Source organism: Arachis duranensis, chromosome 9 (assembly GCF_000817695.3).
Source record: "Arachis duranensis cultivar V14167 chromosome 9, aradu.V14167.gnm2.J7QH, whole genome shotgun sequence".
Taxonomy (NCBI): Eukaryota; Viridiplantae; Streptophyta; class Magnoliopsida; order Fabales; family Fabaceae; genus Arachis; species Arachis duranensis.
The window spans coordinates 5026414-5048006 of record NC_029780.3 but is presented as its reverse complement, the minus strand read 5'-3'; the positions used below and the strand labels follow the sequence as shown (position 1 = coordinate 5048006).

At 32.1% G+C, this 21593-nt stretch overlaps 1 protein-coding gene and 1 pseudogene across 1 annotated transcript; one reads left to right on the top strand and one right to left on the bottom strand.

The window, feature by feature from the left end:
* Window positions 1-3355: 3355 nt before the first annotated feature.
* On the bottom strand, window positions 3356-11425 carry LOC107464212 (2-hydroxyacyl-CoA lyase-like; annotated as a pseudogene).
* A 6128-nt stretch (window positions 11426-17553) lies between these two features.
* LOC107464220 (histone acetyltransferase HAC1) lies at window positions 17554-21325 on the top strand. The gene is made up of 6 exons (XM_016083152.3): window positions 17554-17750; window positions 17954-18093; window positions 19573-19651; window positions 19993-20298; window positions 20685-20902; window positions 20980-21325. Exons 1-6 carry the CDS (start codon window positions 17748-17750, stop codon window positions 21062-21064), a joined length of 831 nt encoding a protein of 276 aa, XP_015938638.1. The 5' UTR covers window positions 17554-17747; the 3' UTR covers window positions 21065-21325.
* Window positions 21326-21593: the final 268 nt, after the last annotated feature.

Genomic DNA, 21593 nt, shown 5'->3' with positions numbered 1-21593 from the left:
CTCTGTCGACTTAATTTTAGTCTCACAATCTGAATCGTGTCCAGTTGACTGCAAATAAATATTTAGGATATCATCTCTCCTCTTCATTGATAATTGTCTCTTGACTGCTTTGAGACTTGTTCTCTTTGTCTTGGTAGTATTATAAAGGGAATTGAAGCAACGAAGCAATTTTGAGTCGAATTCTCCTCCCTTTTCTATACTAAAGGACTCATCCGAAATCCAATTTACAAAATCCAACTTGTGACATGGATCAAGTACAGCTGTAATTCCAATATTTATCATTTTTTTTGCATCTTGAATGCTATTAATCTATGCTTAAATTATTATTTTCACAATGCAACTTGATTTTTCTTCCGATGCTAAAACCTTCTTTCATATATTTATTACTAGTACATACAAATTTCCAGAAATGCGCAATGTAGCATCATAGAATATTTTCAAGAATGGTAAAATTGATTCCGCATAAATCCAATCATCACCCGTAGGCACACTATGAGATTTGCTCAGCTCATTTTTATATTTATCATCTTGCAACTCTAGCAAATCAAACGCTACTCGCAACTTCAATACTGCCTCTAACATTAAATATGTCGAATTTTACCGAGTTTCAACATTCAAACAAACAAAGCCTCTATAGTTGATGTTGTCCCGCTCAATGTATGCTTTGAAGCTTTCACTTCTCATAGAAGATGACTTGATACATTTTATGCATTGCGAATTCTTGTGATCGAGTCATCAATCTCTTTCAAGCCATCTTTCACTATCAAATTCAGGATATGGGCACAACAATACATATCAAGATAGTCTCCCTTCAAAACTAGCATATTTCATGTATTTAATATCTTTTTCAAGCATAGAATTGCACCATCATTGAAAGTTGCATTGTCAACCGTTACAGTAAAAACTTGATGCAATTTTACCAGGTCCTTAACCCGACAAACATTCAATATTCTCCTTTGCAACTTTCGATTATTGCCAATAACATGTGCCATATAAATCAAATTTTGACTCCGTATCCAAGTGTCAGTTGTAAGACACACTTTTTGACAATAATGAGAGAGATAATTTTGTAACTTCATTTTTTTTACCATAAAAAAAATATATCACGGGCCAATGTAATATGCTAAGGAATTTAAACTTGGGTTGTAAGTTATATAAGAGCCTTTGAAACACATTTCTTTTTACAAATCTAAAAGCTAGCTCTTCAATTACAAACATGTTGGTGAGTTACAAATATCTTGGTGAGACTATTTCGAAATACTCCTTGGTCAAACTTGGTAACACTTGATAAGAATATAGGACCACTTGGTCCTCCTTTCTATCTTTTGTCCCCTTGCTTTGTTTGTTGTACAAGTTAAAGCATCGCTTCTAATGTTACCACATAGCACTTGTTCCCCTCGTATATTTTATTTGACCATTATAATTTTTGCATTTCGTATATTTTTTTTATATTTTTTACTGGAATAAAATCCACCAAATTCAGGAGGTCTACTAGATTGAGGAGATAATGTGAAATTAGCAAAAAAGCGACAGAATTTGAATGCTTTTTTCTCTCCGACATTTTTAATATACTTTACCCTTTTTAGTATGGACTGATCTTCAACCTTTGCCTTTGCCATTTTGTTGTTGATCTTAGCACTTTCTTATCGGATGTCTTTGCTTTTCACATATTCTATGGTCCCTATGTTAGTTCTGTCTCTATTGTCTATTTGTAAATTGTTTCTATAGTATCATTCATGATCTTGTTCTTGCCTTTTCTAGTTGTGTCTTGAAATAAAATATATGAACGCAGTTTGTGGCATGCATGTGATGAGTTTTGGATAGTTAACTGTTCAATATTTTTTATAACAATTTCACGCAGTTTGTGGCATGCATGTGATGAGTTTTGGATAGTTAACTGTTCAATATTTTTTATAACAATTTCTCATCCCATTGGTCCATCTTTTGTGCTTTGGCTCTGTTCTTGTAAATTGATATGCAGCAGTTGTCTTAAATTATATAACTTTGTTAGTTGTGATTCTTTTAAGTTATGCTATAGGGGAAGAAATTTTTGTAAGTGATACTACAAAAACTAGGGGAATTTACATATTAAAGATAGTAAAAAACTAAAAATACTATTTACATATTAAAATCAATCACTATGTATTTGTATATAAATATATGTGTAACTTATTTTTAATATATATTTTATATTTTTATGTATATTTTATAATAGTAACTAATTTTAGTATACACTTAATATAGTTAAAAGATAATATATATTATTGGAATAAAATTCTATAGACATATATAAATATTGTCTTTAATCAATTAATTCTCTTAATTTTCGTGATATAAGCTATAAAAATTTTAGAAAAGAGGCGTCCAACATCTTTCCAAAACTTAAAATCATGACTTTGTTGAAGTTTTTTATCCACTTTCGTTTTCATAATATGCCAATTTGATTTTTTTTTTTTTATATAGATTAGACAGTTTTTAATTTTACACATTACATTACATACTTACACACATTTAAAAGTTTTATCTACTACTTAGTCATCGTCAAGATTTAAATTCAAATACAATATATTAAGTCTCTCACCCAAAGTCTTAGTTACTCATAACATGCCAATTTGATTGAATGTTAATCTTATATATAGGTTAGGAATCTTAAAAAGTTATATCAAAGTTTTTGGTTAATCATTGTATAGGGTACCTTGTTTTGGGATGTCAGAAGTATTAGTTGAGATTTAAAAAGATAATAGCCCAAACATACATGTGTTTGGATTGGACATAGAAGATCATGAAACATCTATTATTTCTTTTAATCTATTGACCCATAAATAATACCAAAAAAAAATCTATTAGCTCATAAATAAGGCATTTTTTCTTTTTCTTGGTCATACGACATAAATATAATGATGAGGCCTCCAAGAAGTTTATGCGGTTAGTAGTAACTTTCTATGGTTTAATTAATTTGGAGGTCTTTATAGTTTTAACAAATTTTTAATTAGTTTTTTATACTTTTTTTTTCAATTGAGTCTTTATATATTATTTTTTTATTTAATTTTTATTAACGTTAAACGTCAAAAAATATTAGTGAATTGTGAAATTATTTGTTTCCTTTAGAAATCCAATTGAAAAGAAAAAAATATAGAGACCTAATTAAAAATTTGATAAAACTATAAATATTCAATAAAAGATATTCCTATAATCATATTCAATGATTCTACGACATGAAAGATATTTCTATAATCCCTTTTATTTTATCACTATCATTCTTTTGCTTATTTATATACAAATTGTACCAAAAATACCTTTTTTTTTTACTTTCAAAATACCTTATCTTAAGAACATACAGAAAAAATGGATAGAATGAAACAGAAATAGTAGTAACATTTTACATTTGTATGAATTCATCGAATATAGTTTGTATCTTTATCATATCATGGTACATCATAGAAAATTACAAGGCTATGTAATTTGTGTTATTTAAATTTGAAATCTAAAAATAAAAACCATAGAAAACGTAGTTTCAGTCTAATACAGATAATCTAGAAATCAGTTTTTGTATTGCAACCTCCCACTCTCTGAACCGGCATAGGGATCAACAATAACATTGATAATGACCTGTTTTCGAGCCGAGAAGGATTGTGAAAGAGCATACTTGAGTTCATCAGGTGTCTCAACAAAATATCCCTTTCCACTAAAAGCTTCAATCAAAACATGGTAGCCTGCCTTCGGAACAAAGGAAGTCAGAGCAGGATCATCTTTGTGAGGTCCATTCATCACTTTGGGAGTTCTCCGGTCACCACCATATACACCTCCATATTTGAAAACAATCACTACCATAAGTAACTGGTACTGAACTAATGTCTGGATTGAAAAAAGATAAGACATATAAGGCAATACATATTTTCTCAAGTATCGACAAAAAATAAGACATACAAGGCAACAGTCTAGAATTTTCACTCCACATTCCTGGATTAAACTATGTCAAACAACATCAATAGTCACCGACTTGTTTATAGTTTAGTTTCCAAAAGAAGGGGCTCTTGCAAACAATCCCGACAAATTCAGGACAACAAAATTCATTTATAATCTACCTTTACCACTACTCAGTACTCACTAATAATGGTAAAAAAAATTCTCCTAGAACTTGAAATTTTGGATTGCCGCATAGTAATTACACCAGCTTATATAATCCTATCTATCACAAAACTACTAGCTATGGACAGAAACATAAAAGAGTTCATGGAAGATCCTAACTCAAAACAATGGCAGTACAAATTTTTGCTAGAATTCATATAAGATCCTAATTTTGGTTGTTACTTAACAATAATGTATAGACTAAAATAAAAACCATTAAATAGATAAACATAAGCATGAGTTCAGCAGTATATACCTCAATTTCAATGGTACTAAATTCGAATCCAAAATCCCTTCAACTGCAACAAGTCAGTCGGAAAAAGCCACTGCAGCCACAATGCACCGAGGCCAAAACCCTATGCCCCCCAAGTCCCTGCATCCAACCTAGTCCTAGGCGACCAACGTAGCCCTACCTACATCTATGGTGTTTGCATCTCTTATGATCCTCATTGGTGTCAAGAAATTGAATGGCACAAGATCCTTAGCATTATGAGCCTCCATCTTCGCGACATTATCCTTAGACTTCTTCCATATAGCTTCCACCCAAGGTGGTTCCTGGCCAAACAAAAAGGATAATCCTTAATCTCCTTATTTAGAGTCTCCACAACAGTTTTCGCATCACCAACCAAACTCAAATTCAGTAGAAATACATGAAACTTGTCACTATGATGATAAAATCCGAATTTTCCATCACTACATTAAAGAAAAAAGAAACGGAATCCTAATAAAGCAGCATCATCACAACAACAATAATCAACAATCAACAATAAACAAAATTCATAATCAGCAAAACTAATTTATATGTCAATTCACCAATTAACAAGATTTCTGTACATAAATATTCATATTGTAAATCCTAAACCATTATATCAAAACAATCCAGAAATCAATTCAAGAAATAGGTATTCAACCAATGTCATATTTTTTAAAAATTGACATATGCATAAACATGTTACATCAAGTTTTAAAAACTGAAAAAAAATCAATTTTAATGTCACCTGTTTTGAGACAGATCGACCACAGGGAGATCGAGGAGAGGCGCAGCGCGGGGACGGGAGGCCAAGCGCGGCGCAGTGCGGCGCGGCGATGTCAGGAGAGGCGAAGCATCGCGAGGGATGGCGACGGCTTAGACGGGAAAATAGCGCAGAACACCTCAGAACAGAACAATGCAGAACAGACTAGCGCAGAGAGAAGGAGGCGACGAATGGCCGACCACCAAGGCTCCGCTGCAGACGACGCCGGAGGTGGATGAAGACGACGGACCGACGCAGGAGACGGCAGTGGACGCGATCTCCAAAGAGCAACTTAGGGCTGGATAGGATTTTTTTTTTGGGATAAAATGCCGAGAGTTCTTTTGGTATTTTGAAAAAATACATGTATCTTCAACTAGCTACTCCAACCAAATGATCAGAATATTCGTTTTTTAACCAGAATATGTTATCTTAAATGTTATTCTCAGTGCAGGGACTTAATTGAAAAAAATTTAACGTATAAGGATCTAATTGAAAAGAAAAAAAGTATAGGGATTTAATTAGAAATTCGGTAAAACTATAGGGACCTGTAGAGTAATCAAACCCACTTTTTATTTTAAGAACAAAGTGATATGGAAATCAGTCAACAAAAAAAAAGGTGATATGAAAATCTTAATCTTATACAAATTAATTCTTGAAAAAAAAATATCAATTAGATCTTCTACACCATAAGTCATGAACATATTATATTCTTTTATCAATAAATAGTGTAAAATAAAATAGAATTATCCATGTGTTTTATCATCTACGTTGAAGTGTCTCGTTACTGCCATATGAACAGGGGATAATATTGCTTTGAATAATGAAACATTCATTATCTTTTAAATTTTTATATAACTCTCATCAATTGCTCTCTATTTATCACGAATCTTAATAAAATAGTAAAATTTCACTCCAAAAATTATTATCTACGTAATAATTTTTCATAAACAGACACGTCACTGTAATCATCGGTATACATAAGCAGTGACGGACCCAGAAAGTTTTAAAAGCGGGGGCAAAAATATCTATATATTAAAATAAATATCATTGCGCCTTGTTGATTATAATAAAAATATAATAGAGATATAAAAATTAAAAATAGTTAATAAACACTTTCATTCTTAAATACTATTTATTATATATAATTTATAAATAAATATTTTTTATTTCTAAAACTTAAACTTAAAATATTTTAATTAAATTATAGATAACTTATTATCCTAACTAATTTTTTTATACATATTTAATAATAAAAAAATTGAATTAATTGGTACATTAGCGCCTAATGATACACTAATATTTATAACTTGAAACTAGAATTATATATAAATACTAGAAAAATTAAATTTGTATATGAAAAGTATGTTTATATAAAATAATAAAAACATAATTTACAATTTTTTTCTTTCTTTCTTTTTAAAATAATTAAATTTATTATATATTTTTTAATTTAATTTTGATATAATGTTAGATGAAAGATTTTATTCATCTATTTAATTATGTATTGTAATTAAAATATTTTATCATTACAATTTCTAAAAATAAAAAATATATTCTAAATTAGTAAATTAATCAATTCACTTTAAAAATTTATATGCAACATAATTACATATAATAGAATAGAACAAAAGATAAACAAATAAATATAAGGATCACTAAATTGAGAATAAAATAAAATATATAAATTCATGAAGAAAATGAAAAAAATAGATTAATATCTAAACTATAATTGCTTGAATTAAAATTTGTAATTGAAAATATAAAAAAGAGAAACAATGAAATTGAAAGATACATAGAGTCAAAATAAATATATATATTTATATAGAATTATTACATTTTTTTTTTAATTTAGTGGGGACAAGTGCCCCCTTCCCTAGTACTTAGGTCTGTCTCTATAAGTACTATTGTTAAGTTTTATATGATGAATTGATAGCAAATAACGTGTCCATCGTTTGCTATCTTAGAAAATCTAATTAGCACATTTTTTTAGAGACTAATTAGTTCAAGATCAAAATTCTCAAAAACCTAATTATTACTTTACTCTTATTTTAATCATTAGAATTGGTTTAATTTAAATCTTTGATAAAATACAATAGAGAAAATATTTTGTAAAATATAAATATGATTTGTTTACACAAAATTGTAGTTACATTAAAAGAATAATTATCAAAAATATACTCGCAAAAAAAATACTAAACAAATCTCTTATTAAAAGGATTTATCGTTTTATTTGTTGAATTTAAGGTTCATAATCATAATTTACATCAATGGTGTTATTTTTTAAAGATTAATTCCAATACTTTTCGGCAAGAATTAGTACCAAATGTAAATTTTATTTAAAAAATATCTTACGTAAAAAAATTGATTACAATTACTCAACTTATGTTCTTCACTAATTAAATTAAACTCGCCCATAGAAAATTAGAGTAACTTGAACACAAAGGATAACAAGTTTGGGTTCATAACAGATTTTTCGTTCTGGTTCAGTTCATTGTGATATACTATTTGGTTCGTAAGGATAATAAGTTTCGGTTCATAACAGATTTTTATTTTGGTGTTCATTGCAGGTACAATTTAATTTTTAGTTCTTTTGTCAGTGTAAATCATCAATTTAATTTTTAGTTCTTTTGTCAGTGTAAATCATCACGGTGAGTCGATATTTTTCGAATGTGCTTTGATGAAAAATGAGAATATTCAGTTATTCAAATGATTATTCGAATGTTGACTTCATTGCATGGGATAAAAGTTACCAAAAGAAATTTTTATTAATCAATGCGTATCAATACAAAGAGCTATTGAGACCTTCATACCAACAACAATTTATCGGTTGTGTATTTGACATATCATGAAGAAGATCCCAAGTAAATTAAATGACTACAAGCAACACGAAGAAACTAAACACGAGATGAGTCATGTTGTTTGGAACTCGTTTACAAAAGATACATTTGACAGAAATTAGAATTATTTTTTCACGAAGTATGGCGTTGGAGGCAATAAGTGGCTTTTTAGGTAGCCTTGGTTTCATTCGAATTAATTGAAGTTGTTATTTTTGCGGTTCAAACAGGATAACTTTCGGTTCATTTTCGTGTTTGACTTCTGAATTGCCCCATTTTGCAGAGCTATGTGAAAATCGTCACTTATGGATTCCAGTTTATCTTGATCACCACTTTTAGGCCGAATGAGAAGCACACAAAGGAGCGAGAGTATGCATGCTTTTTTTAACAAGTTTATCACATGCAATAGCTTCTTGATTCAACTTCTGAAGCAATATGATAATTGCTTAGGAAGTAGAGAGCAGAGAGAGAGAGAGAGAGAATTTGATGTTGCAGATTTTCATACTGTGATACCGTATGCAACAAAATCACTAGCAGAGGCTCAATTTCAGCACGTGTATACTTACGAGAAATTCAAGCACAATTTAAAGGAAAGGTGAATTGCATCACAAGATCAACACAGTCTGCTTTAAGTTTTACGGCATATGAAGTTGTAGAGCAGGTTTCTAACTCAATATTTAACAAATTTGTTGTTACATACGATGCGATATCACGCGAAGTCAAGTGCCAGTGCTTATTGTTTGAGTCAAGGGGTATACTGTGCCGTCATTCTCTGAGTGCTTTAAGCTTTGAGTGAGTTGATAAAGTGGCACTAAAATATATATTGGAACGTTGGAGTAAGAACGTAAAGAGGATGCACACATATTTCAAGAGCAGCCAAGACGAGCCTCTATTGGAGCCAAAAAGCAAGAGATTTGATGACTTGGTGTTTCGCTTGCACAATATTTGGGAATTTGTGTCAGAATATAAGGAGTTGACTGGAATACTACACCGAGCTTATGATAATGTCATGGTTGAAATGCAAGAATATCAAGCGAAAAGTAAAGGCAAATGTTCGTTATCTCACAAAGACGCTACATTGAATGATGTTAGTGGCCTTCAAAGTCCCCCACGTGTTAGAACAAGAGGAAGTCCCAAGAATAGACTGGGATCGACCATGGAAAAAAAAGATCGCAAATACAACAAAGAAAAAGAAGAAGCCAGCTCTAAGCGAGATAACATTGATTTGCTTTTGATTAGGGAAAAATGAGTTTGTTTGTACATTTTGCTAATATATGATTTATTTCTTTTGTAGTTGAACATTTTAGATGGTGGATCAATGATTCAATCAAGCTCCAACCTTTATCATGCACAGAATATGAATTATCCTGAAGAGGATTGCAGAAGTTTTGGTTCATTTGTGTTTTAGGCATATAATGTTTTCCCTTTTGATGAAAATGAGGGTTAATTTTTTATTTATGTTATGTTTTATTGAATACTCACATTTTGGTTTTTTAAATTAGTTTCTGTAATTGGGTTGTGGTAATCAGTTTTTAGTTGTTTATTAGCATACATTTCGGTTTATTTTGTTTCTAATTTCGGTCCATTTGTGTTTATTACGGCTCTTGAGGTTTGATAAATACATTCAATCTATTCAGTGTGAATTTAGATTCATTTAAATTAATGTGATCTCAATACAGCCCAGCCATTTTCAACAAATAAATCAAAAGGAATTTAAGAAAAGATTTTCAAATATATACATTACCATTTACAACGAGTCAAAGAAGTGTTTGCCTCTTTACAATTCCTTACAAAATAGTGGTCATTACAATTTTGCAGATTGAAGTTATTTACTTTCTGGGATTCTTATGCGTTCAGTTGCCTCGATGACTTTGTCTTTGAATTTATTTACCTTGTCCAAGAGAATGGTTGGACCATATTCCTGCCTGAAAGTATCTATTTCTTCCTACAATTTAATTGAAAAAAAATACTTAATATGAACCCAAATGAACTAAGAAATGAACCGAAATTTATTAATTTAGAAATAGAGAATCAACTATGTGTAATGATAGTAACTTGTTTCCAGTTTTTACATTTGTATTTCTCCTTTTTTATCTTTTTAGGATCAATTGTTTCTTTCCATTTCATTACATATATTCCGCAATCATAACTAAGAAAGAAATAAGAAAGTAAAACATGTTCAATAAGACAGACACAAAAAAGCATAGTAAAATATATTAATAACAGTACTATAGCAAAGAAAGAATAATAGGAAGATTCATACGATGTTCGTTGCCCATTGATCATAATATATGGTGCTTCAACGTCCTCTTCATTATCCACTAAATATTTTACCCTATCATAGACCTTCATTTAGGATACTATTAAGCCCTAAAAAGGATACAAAAAGTACACTTCAATTCAATAATAATTGAACAAAACCAAGCACACAAACAATACTCAATCAGGCACAAAGAATGATTGATATGATTTAATTAGAGGAGAATGGCTAGAAATAAGAAATAACTTACAACAAAAATATGTAATATGTAAATAACTTACAACAAATTTATTCAAAGCTATTATTTTCTCAAGTATATCTTTTTTCTTGATGGGGTCTAGGATATGGAAGACCTTCTTCTGAACATCACCAATCCACAACCACCAATAGCCTCCATAGCAAATTGGTGCAAACAGCTAAAGTTTAGAAAAATGATAGAATATTTCAGTCCAAATGATAGGAAACGACGGAATTATTAAAGATGTTTTAGAAAGCACAACTTACAAATAGATTATATGCTAGTGTTTTCTTATTCAGAAATGGTAGATAGTCCATGAATTCACTGATCTGGTAGGCCTTCTTAGTTTTTGATCAATGTATTTGTCCCTATGCTTCTCTATCATTAAATTCTGCAAAAATGAACTGAAATAAACTAATAAATAAACCAAATTAACATATAAATGAACCAAAATTATTTCAGATATGAAATTACTTAAGGAATAAAAAATTTGGATTACCATAATATCTATTGGCACACAGTATACTTCCTCATCAAATCTGCGACATTTTTTGTTGTTTAGAATCATACACATTGTGGAGACCATCTATAGGACTAAAATTTATTAGATATATAGGAATATAACTTTTTAGGAAAATCATTAATGTTAATGTAATAGCTGAAGAAAATTTACCGTATTTTCTACGTCTTATTCGAGTGTTAGAGACAAGAAGTGGCATCTATCCCCCTCTAAATGAGCTCTGTGGTCCAACATAAATATGGTTTCGAACTCATTACTTTCCTCATCTTTGTCAACATTGATTTGCATCATCCATTGATAACATTTTTCCCTCAACTCTTTTTTTATTGCTTTTTCTTTCACCGAAGTCTTGTACTCTTTAGGGGTGCTCAAAGTTGGCTCTACACTTGTTTTCTCTGCATATTGTAATGCTGCTGTCACCCCAGCATCCATCACCGCCTCTACCAATATTTTAAATTGTTACTGTTGATTGAAAGGTTGGTGGACTTATATCAAGGCCGAATGAAGGAATGTCATCTTTCCAATGCCGAAGAGGGGGAGAATTGCAAGATTACAGAGGCAAATTTTCAAAATAATCAAAAACATTATGATATAACATCAAACTTACACATTAAGAGGAGCTTCTTACTCTGATTGTCTTGCCGAAGTTTCTTTGTGGGCTTGCTCCTTGGATTCTAGAGGGCAGCTGGATTAAACAAAAAAGTGTTTTATAATGAACTGAAACTATTATTATATAGGATCAAAATTGATAAATTGAATTTTAAGTAAAACTTACTCATTTACAAGATCTTCTAGCCCTGATTCCCTTGCTAGAGTTTCTACAGGGGCTTGCTGTTGAGTTTCAAGATGGTAGCTGGATTACATAGTAATGTGTTTTAAAATCAACCAAAATTATTATTAGATAGCATCATAACTATAAAAAGGATTTTAAGTAAAACTTACACATTTACAGGAGCTTCTTGCTCTAATTCCCTTGCTGAAGTTTCTTCGTGGGCTTGTTGTTGAGGTTCCAGAGGGCAGTTAGATTAAACAGAAAAGTGTTTAATAATGAACCAAAATTATTATCATATAGGATCAAAACTAATAAATTGGATTTTAAGTAAAACCTGCTTATTAACAGAAGCTTTTTCTGTTTTAGTTTCTGAAAGGACAACAGTAAAGGTTTTTTTCTTGTTTTAGCTCTTCCACAAGAGAACTTGGAAGAGCAATTGCAATAGGATCTCTAATGAAGGTAAATAAAAAAAGAGTTAATGTTGCGTGATTAGAATAGAAAGTAAATTTGAAATCTGCACCAAGTGAAATCTCCACACTAATTAGAATAAGAAAGTAAATTGGAAAACTCACATATCCAGAGATTGAGACCGACTTTCTTCTCAAACTACAAAGATTTGTTCTTGACGATCAGCTGTTGGGCTACTGATAGTAAATAGAATTCCGTGTCAATAATTAAAAAAAATTATTACCTAAATTTAAATTTAAAAGACCAACATAAGTATTTTAACTTACATAGTTGGAGATTGTAAACTCTTTTTTTTTCTTTTTTTTTCATGCTATTTTTTCTTGTAAAAATTGCAACTTGGGATTTAGGGGTATTTTTTCTAATAAAAAAAGATATGAAATTAAAATCATTAACCAAGATATTCTAATAAAAAATAGAAGAAGTAAATAAATGTTAAGAGAAATTACTTAGTATCGCTTGGTGCATTTATAGACCGTCTCAAGCTTGTTTGTATTTGAAACATAGGTTCCTTTCACTTTCCAAATTTATAGTGGATAGTTTAAGCAAAAAAAAAAATAAATATTATTCATTAAAAGCATAGAAATTACATCAGGTTTTAGGAAAACTTAACAGAGAAAGAAAAATCACTTTATACAAGAAACTGAATCTTACATCTGTGATAAATCATATTGTGCGTCTGTCGAGTCATGGTCATTTCTCTGTGTTTCACCTGGAGCAACATTTTTTTTTTGTAGCATCGTCATTTTTTCTCTTCATTCTTTTTTCTTTTTGTTTTCTTTTTTTACTCATTCCTCTACTTCTTCGTTTCTGATAATTTATACAAAAAAATTTGATTTAAAAACACATTGAATGTATACAACTAATAAATATCAGAGCTATAACTAACTTAACAAGCATATATAAATAAGTTCAGCAAATTCAAGTGAAAATAAACCGAAATTATTCATAAATAAACCGAAATTATTCACAAATAAATCGAAATGATTTTAGATTTGAACAAGTAGTCAAAAAGGCTCAATCAATAAAAACAGAATATATATTTATAACGATAAAATAATTATTTCTCAATTTTACTCATCTTCGGATTTAGTTTTGTTTTCTGAATCCGTCTGAACAATCTTCCTTTTTTTTGCTTTGTTTCTCTACCACTCTTTGTGGTTGTTTTCCTTTCTTTGGTGATGTTTTTTCCATTTCTTCTTCTTCTCTGCAATACATACAGAAAGTTTTGTTAAAATAACAATATAAAACTTAGAAATTATCAATAGTTAACAGCATCATCAAGTGAACCGAAATTATTCATAAATAAATCAAAATTATTTTAGATTTGAACAAGCAATAAAAAAGACTCAATCAATAAAAACAGAATATATATTTATAATAATAAAATAATTATTTCTCAATCTTACTCATCTTTTGATTCAGTTTTGGTTTTAGAATCCATCTGAACAATCTTCCTTTTTGTTTTGTTTCTTTGCCTCTCTTTGTGGTTGTTTTCTTTTCTTTGGTGGTGGTTCTCCATTTCTTCTTCTTCTCTGCAATCCATACAAAAAATATTGTTAAAACAAGAATATAAAACTTTAAATAAAGAGATAGTTTCTGATAAGTGATGGTAGAAGTATGCTCAGATTCAGAAATAATTTCTTCTTCCGAAGACAAATGCAGGATGAGAGGTTTCTTTTTTTCTTTCTTCTTCCTTTCGTTTGTTTTCCCTTTCTTTTCTTATTTCTGTGTATTTTTAAGTGGTTGTTTAAATATGAACTGATTTGTTTACATTAAAATATTTTAGTGCTGGTGCTATTGTAGGGGATAATTTTTTTGAAAAAGTTGTCTACAGCAAACTGAATGACCAGCAGAAGGAGATTATTGACAGCTTTAAAGGTGCGACTTTGGCATTTTTGACAAAATCTGTGACAGATATGAGTGTTGAAGGGGAGAAAAACTTGCTGAAATTCAAGACAACATTCATCCTCTTTGTCCAAAAATGCTTTTTGTTGCCGACAATAATAAGTGCAGTCTCGCTGATCCATAAGCCACCTCTCCTTCATGTGTAGACAGTTCAACAATGAAATTGGGGAATCATGTGCTTAGCTTCCTGATCAAGGGGATCAAAACCCAGAGAAAAGGAAAAAAACTTTCAGTTAATGGCTGCATCTTTGTGTTAATGATAATATATTTCCATGAAACAAAATTTGCAGAAGTAGATAATGCTCTCAGGCCACCATGGGTGGCGCACTGAACACGGACAAGATTGGTCGACTGGATTGCCTTTGAGGCAAATAATGAAATGGTAAATAAACAAAATCATTTCCCTTGAGATTTTGTTTCAAGTGCTTATAATTTTTTCTGCTAACTAAATAAGTTTGTGTTTTAGGGAATTATGAAAAGAATAAAATATTTGGTCAATATTTATCACCAACACTAAAATTTTTTAATATAAACAAATTAATATAAAAATAACAAAAAGAAAAAATAGAAAATGTAAAAATTGGATATTATAATACCGCGTGAATTTAGGCCTAGTACATGTCTTATCTTGGTAGGGGTTATGTAGATTCTCCCACACCGCGTGTCCAAGAATCCATGATAGAGATCAAAGGAAAGAATCAGTTTCCTCAAGAGTACGAGACATTCAACTCTGGGATATGTTTCAGTGCACCAAAGCCCATTTCGTCAATGATAGCTTTCTTTTCTTCATTCAAGTCTGTGAATACCCTAGCTATCGATCTTATTGAGCATCTCAAATTGTGAGTTTTCTGCAAGGATTTGAAACATTATGTTATATGATATATTTATAATGCAAAAATAGAGTTGATTTAATGTGTACATGCTTACATTGTAATATGGCTTCTCCTTTTTTGACATGGTCTTCTTTTTCATTTTGGTTATAAGGAATAATACAACAGTCAATTTACAAATAAACCGAAATTGTTTGAATTTGAACTAAAAGTCATAAAGACTCAAATAGCAAGAAAAATACATTCAATTCTTTCTCCGTGCAAATGAATTCAATCAAACTAAGAGATGAAGTGAATTATTTATCAGAACCAATAAACTAACAACACAGTTTCATTTGATGCCCTAGTTACGAAGAAAAACGGGGAAAAATGGAATAAGAGAAACTCGTTCTAATCAATGAATGAACTCAATCCACTAAACCGTAAATTGAACTGGTAAAAATGCGAGATTTGTGAGAAATTAACTGAAAATAATAATAATAGTTTTCTCAGTACCTTGCGAAATTTTTGTTCTTCTTTTTGTGTGTTTTTGGTTGATGATCTTAAACACACCACCAAATTCTTCAGTAGTTTCCGCAGAGAATTTGAAAGATTTTTGAGAGATTTTGAGAGAGATTTAAAATTCTTTTGTTGTAGTTTTGAGTAAGAGGAACGAACCGTTTTTCATATTAGAGTGCGAGGAGAAGGGGTAATGTTTTGTGGGATTTAGGCGCGTATATACACTCTCTTTAATGAGAGTGGATATTTTTTGTGTTGGGCCTGCTTGGATAGACTTAGATGCAAAAAGGTTTGGATGAGTAGCCCAACTGTTTTATGTTTGGTACCAAGGTTGCGAGAACCGGACCGGTCATTGAACCGGTCAGGTGACAGGTTTAATGGTCCAATCGGGGTCCAACCGGGGTTGAACCGGTTTTATTAAATATATAATAAAATTATTAAAAAAACTCCAACTCTCCAGTCTCCAGTATGTGAATTTCTGTAACTCAATCAAGTCACTCACCAAAACATCCAAAACATGTATCCAATCTAAGAACCATAAGCATAATTCAACCAAATCATATGAAGCCATATAGTAAATTCAATGCAGAATTGTGGCAATGTTTTTATTTTGAATCAATAACAGCAAAACAACAATTCACCAAAACAAATACAACAGGTTGGATCTAAACGTCAATCTCAGTCAAATTAAAAAATTAAACAATTAAATTTATAACTCAATCTTCAGCAGAATTAATTCAATATGAACATGCTGAATTGAAATAAAAATTCATAACATTAATATCTCAAAATTCAGCAGAATCATCAATAATACATCATATGCATGTTCAGAATAAATTTCAAATGTCAGAGGGATAGAGTCAGGGAAATAGAATCAGGGAGTGTTAGAGATTGAGACTTGAGACCTGAGAGGGTTCAAGGCTTGTAGCAGAGAAGAAGAGACTTGAGACCTGAGATCTGAAACCTGCGATGGTTGAAGGCTTGAAGCAGAGGAGCAGCGAAGCGCAATGACCCCCGACGAGGAGCAGCGAAGCGGCGCGAACCACAACGACAAAGCGAGCTCGGACAGAGAGGAGGAGGGTAGAAGCAGTGACGACCCACGGCGAGGAGCAGAGAAGCGGCGACGATGACCCACGGCGAGGAGCAGCGAAGCAGCGATAAAGAGACAAAAAGCGCGACAGAGAGAGAGAAGGGACTAGGGAGAGAAAGGTTCAGCGATGACAAACGATGCGGGGCTCTGGGGGCTGCGGTGGCTACGGGCTGGGTGATTGTGGGTGGCTAGGGTTCTTCCTCTTCTTTCAATCTCAAGCTTTCTTCAGTTTGAGAGAGAAGATGCCGAGAGGGGTGAGAGTGGGAGTGGGAGGGGGAGTGGGAGTGGGTTGGGGGTCTTGGGGGACGGGTAGCCATTTAGGCCGGACGGTTTTGTCGGTTCATCGGTTAACTGCCGGTTCGACCGGTTTTTTCACAAGTTTTTTTTAAACGGTTTCTGACCTTACCCGGACCGGCTAGGTGACCGATTCCCGATTAATCCGATTGAACCGGCCGGTCCGGTTCGGTTTTCAGAACCATGTTTGGTACAAAAATATATTTTTATCTATCAATTACATGTGTGAGTATAATAATATAAAAATATTTTTTGTTTATTTATTACATGAAAAATATTTTTTTAAGAAAAAAACATCTTTAAAAAGAAATATAAATTATAACTTTTGAAAAAAGATATTATTTATTTTTCTAATATTTTTACTTTTAATACTAAAATTTTACTAAAGACGCTAAAAAAAATCTTTTTTTTTATTGTGCAAACTAAAATATATAATTTTACTTTTAACAAGCATTTAATTATTCTAATTGTTAATTATTTAGTTAAAAAAAGGTGCAAACTAATATATATAATATATACAAATATAATATATATCGGTTGAAATGGTAAATGGTTTTTGAGGTGTACAATATTTTTCATATAAAATATAACATAAAGATTAAAGAAAAAGATTTGGGATTTGACATTGATTTTTGTATTTATTTTTTAAATATAGTCTAAATTTTAAAATAAAATGTAAAAATGTGGGATTAAATTACAACCGATCGTCAATTGAAAAGAAAAAAGACAACGAAAATAGTAGAAGCAAAAACATGACTAAGCTCGATATCTCGTCGGCATTATTTGCGTGTGCTGCGGTATGAATCGTATGATCACTCTAACAAGATCCGATTAAAACCAAACGGAAGATCCAACATCTCCAGCATACCTTTCTGACTTTCTATTTCGGAAACGAAAATGGTATGAATGAGATTACGTGATTTATTAGGGTTTGGGGGTTTGGAATTTGGGGGTTAGGGGGTTGGGGGTTCGGGATTAGGGTTTATGTGATATAACTATATCTTTGAACGTTTAGGCGTGTTCCTTGGTTTAGTGCTTCTAATATTTATCTAATCCATATGTGTAATAATGATTTTCTTCCTAAAATGTTTATCTTTTTCCAGCTTGGTGAGACCAGTTGCCCAATGAAGGAGGATTTTATCATGGCTGATCCTCAGCATGCATGCAGTAATTGTAGTATTTCAATGGTGTCTGGCAACCGTTGGGTTTGCAACCAGTGCGAGAATTTTCAGATCTGTGATAGGTAAGTATTGTTCACTTATATCTCCATTTTGCCATGTGATTCTGTTGACTGCAATTGGTTAAACATACTATCTTAGTGTATGTATTACTATAGAGATGTAGGGTAAAAACTAAAGAGTAAAAACACAGGAAAGGCTGCAAGAACAGAGAAAGGAAAATGGAATATTTTATTTCCCTCTGCTGCACTCTTCGAATTCTGCCTAACTAATTTCAACTATGCCCTATCACTCCATTCTCCCATTTGTAGAGTTCTCCTGCATAATCAGTTAGTTATTAACTATGAACTACATTTTGTAATCACTTCAATCAGTTTGAAGGAACCGCATGGGTGGGAGGAATTCTCCTTGCCTTCAGAGTGAAGTTCTGACTTCTGAGTGTCCTGTTAACAGTTTGAAGCACCTCTCGGGTCCCCTTGAAATATGATAGCTGAGTTTTCCATTGCCTGGAACTTGCTTTGACCGTACAAGTTTTCCGTGCAGGATAAAAAAAAAATCTGCATCTGACAACTTGGATTGAATAAGTGGAAATCATCTATTATCCCAAATAATTTCAGCAGGTTTCTTCTGCTTTGTCAATTAAGATTCTCATGCTGGCATCCTTTTCGGCAGCCCCATTTGGTCAAATATTAATTCAAATTCTGGGATTCTCTTTCTCCGTTATTCTTTTCTATTTCCCATTTATGCTATTGTGACTAGTCAACTGTCATAGCAGTCTCAAGATCTACTGGCTTTGATGTGAGGAACAGCCCATGCTTATCTGCAGCTGGAGTCCTCTCTGTCTCCACTGGTGTGATTCCTGCCTTGATGTAGTATTCTCCTTTCTAGCCTCTTCCTTTTGCTTTCACCTAAATTGACTATGGACATTGAAGGTCACCCACAGACACACCACTCATCGTATTTCACTTAGTCATCCACTTCAAATTCCACCATTAGAGTCGGTAATACTTTTAGTAGGGGAAACCCATGGAAACTATGGAAGAAATATCACAGATATTTAAATATGAATGGGTTGAGCACAGACATGATCCATGATAGACTACAATGGCGTCTGTTGATCTATGTAGCAAACCCCACTTGGTGGCATAAACCTTTCTTGTTGCATAGTTGGGAATACTTTCATTATTGCTGATAGCTGGAAAGTATTAGTATACTTGATTTATTTATTTAAGTTACCAGTTTTTTCTTATTCAGGTCTTGAGTTATAACTGGATGACAAGATTTTTTGCTTGCTGCCTTATGCCATGCTCAAACTCTCTTGTATTACAAACAGTTTTAATGCAGACTCGGACAACTGCTATGGAATATGATATTGTCTCAATAACAGATTTGTGTTTCTCAACATTGTATCCGATTATTATTTATTTGACACCCCATCCCTGTTGTTGTTGTTGTTATTTTTGTGCAGTTGTGTCAATAATATGTTTGCCTGATCCTTATTATAAAATATTCAATACATTGATCTAATATAAATGGTTTCTCAGGTGCTATGAAGTGGAATTAAAACGTGAAGAGAGAGAAAGACATCCTATTGATCAAAGGCAGAGTCATACCCTTTATCCAGTAAGTAAAGAGTTCTTCCTAATTAGAACATTTCCCTTGTTCTAGCATATGATAATTTTATTAGCACTTGCTTGTTACTCACCTTAATGTCTGCCTAATTAGTAATTGCTACTTGGAGGTACTAAGTTGTCAGACAGATTATGAAGTTCCAATTTGAACTCACGTAGTGATTATGTTTTCAGCCACAACTTCCCCTTGAGCATTTTAATTCTAGGTTTTCTGTATATTCACAGAAAAAAGGGTGAAAAAATAGTACACATTATCGTGTGGCACTAACTGATTGGAAGCGAATTTGGGTTTAAATTTTTTTTTTTGTTAAAATAACTTGCATTGTCTTGCAGATTGAAATCAATGATGTTCCAGTTGATACGAAGGACATAGATGATATTCTCGAGAGTGAATTCTTTAATACTAGAACATTTCATAATCCGACGGCTCCTGCATTTGTCACTACCTGTAATATATGCGATCTTGACATAGAAACTGGCCAAGGGTGGCGTTGTGAAGTTTGCCCCAAGTATGATGTATGTAAGTCTTGTTATCAAAAGGATGGAGGCATTGATCATCCCCATAAGTTGACAAATCATCCATCAATGGCAGATTGTGATGCTGAGAACAAAGAATCAAGGCAGCTTCGAGAATTGAAGGTATGGCACAATATTTAATTTTATTTTTTGTTCCTCTGAATTGGACATGTATCACTCATTTAGTTAGTGAATTATTTGAATTTTAGGAATTTTATCAATTGTTACATGGTAAAAAAAGAAAAAAAAAAAACAGGAGACTGGACCGCGCGCGGGGGTGGTAATTATTGATGACAAGGTTATTATATGGCATATTAATGATTTCTATTGTAGTGTTCCACTGTTCCTCGTGATTGTTTTATCTATGGGATGGATAAAGTGTAAGCAGTAACTTCTTTTCAACATATCACAGTTCTTAATTTTGATGTCAATTGCTTGCTTCTTTTGTCCGTAGTAACTACCTTTCTATACATGCTTTTTGATGTAAATGAATTTGTGTGAATTTACAGCTACGGAAAATGCTTGATCTACTTGTGCATGTACCCCGATGTCGTTCTGCACATTGCCAGTATCCAGATTGCCGCAAAATAAAGGAGCTTTTCCGCCATGGGATGCAATGCAAAACACGTGCAGCTGGAGGTTGTGTTCGTTGTAGGAAAATGTGGTATTTGCTTCAACTCCATGCTCATGCTTGCAAGGAATCGAGGTGCCGTGTGCCACGTTGCAGGTTTGTGTGTTGGGCGTTGTCTCCCTCCTCTCAAATTTTTCATGCATTGACTTTTTTTCTTTTATGGGTTAAATCAGAGATTTGAAAGAGCATTCAAGGGGATCACAGCAACAGTCTGATTCACGGCGTAGGGCTGCTATAACGGGGATGATGAGGCAGTGAGCTGCAGAGGTTGCCAATCAGGGATTAGTATCTTTTTGCATGTTTTGCATTTAATAAACAATCGTGCTGTTTGTCGGATAGCACCTGCAGATCAGTTTTTTTCTTGTTATTGATCATTAGTCCTCTATGATTTACAGCAATGGAAGGTTTCAGTGTATACACTAGCCTGTCCAGATGTTATATAAAATAAATATGTATATGAAATGAAGATATTTATTAAAATATCCTTAGTTATTAAAGAAAATGTTGTTAAAGTTTCAATCTCTTCCCATAAATTTTCATCCCTTGTATCTCTTTTTTCTGAAGGTACTGGCAGGAAAATGAAATTGTGTCCCAGGAGTCCAAAACTGAAATTTTAGTTTCGGGTATCTAGATTCAGTTTTTGGAAACAAACATTATCTAATAGTTTTACATGATTGATAAGTAATTTAACCCAGAAAAAACAAGGCAAGTTTTATTATCATCTCTTTTTATAAGAGTATTGGTCTCATTTGTTTGTACTTTTAGAATAAAAATAATTTTTACAAAA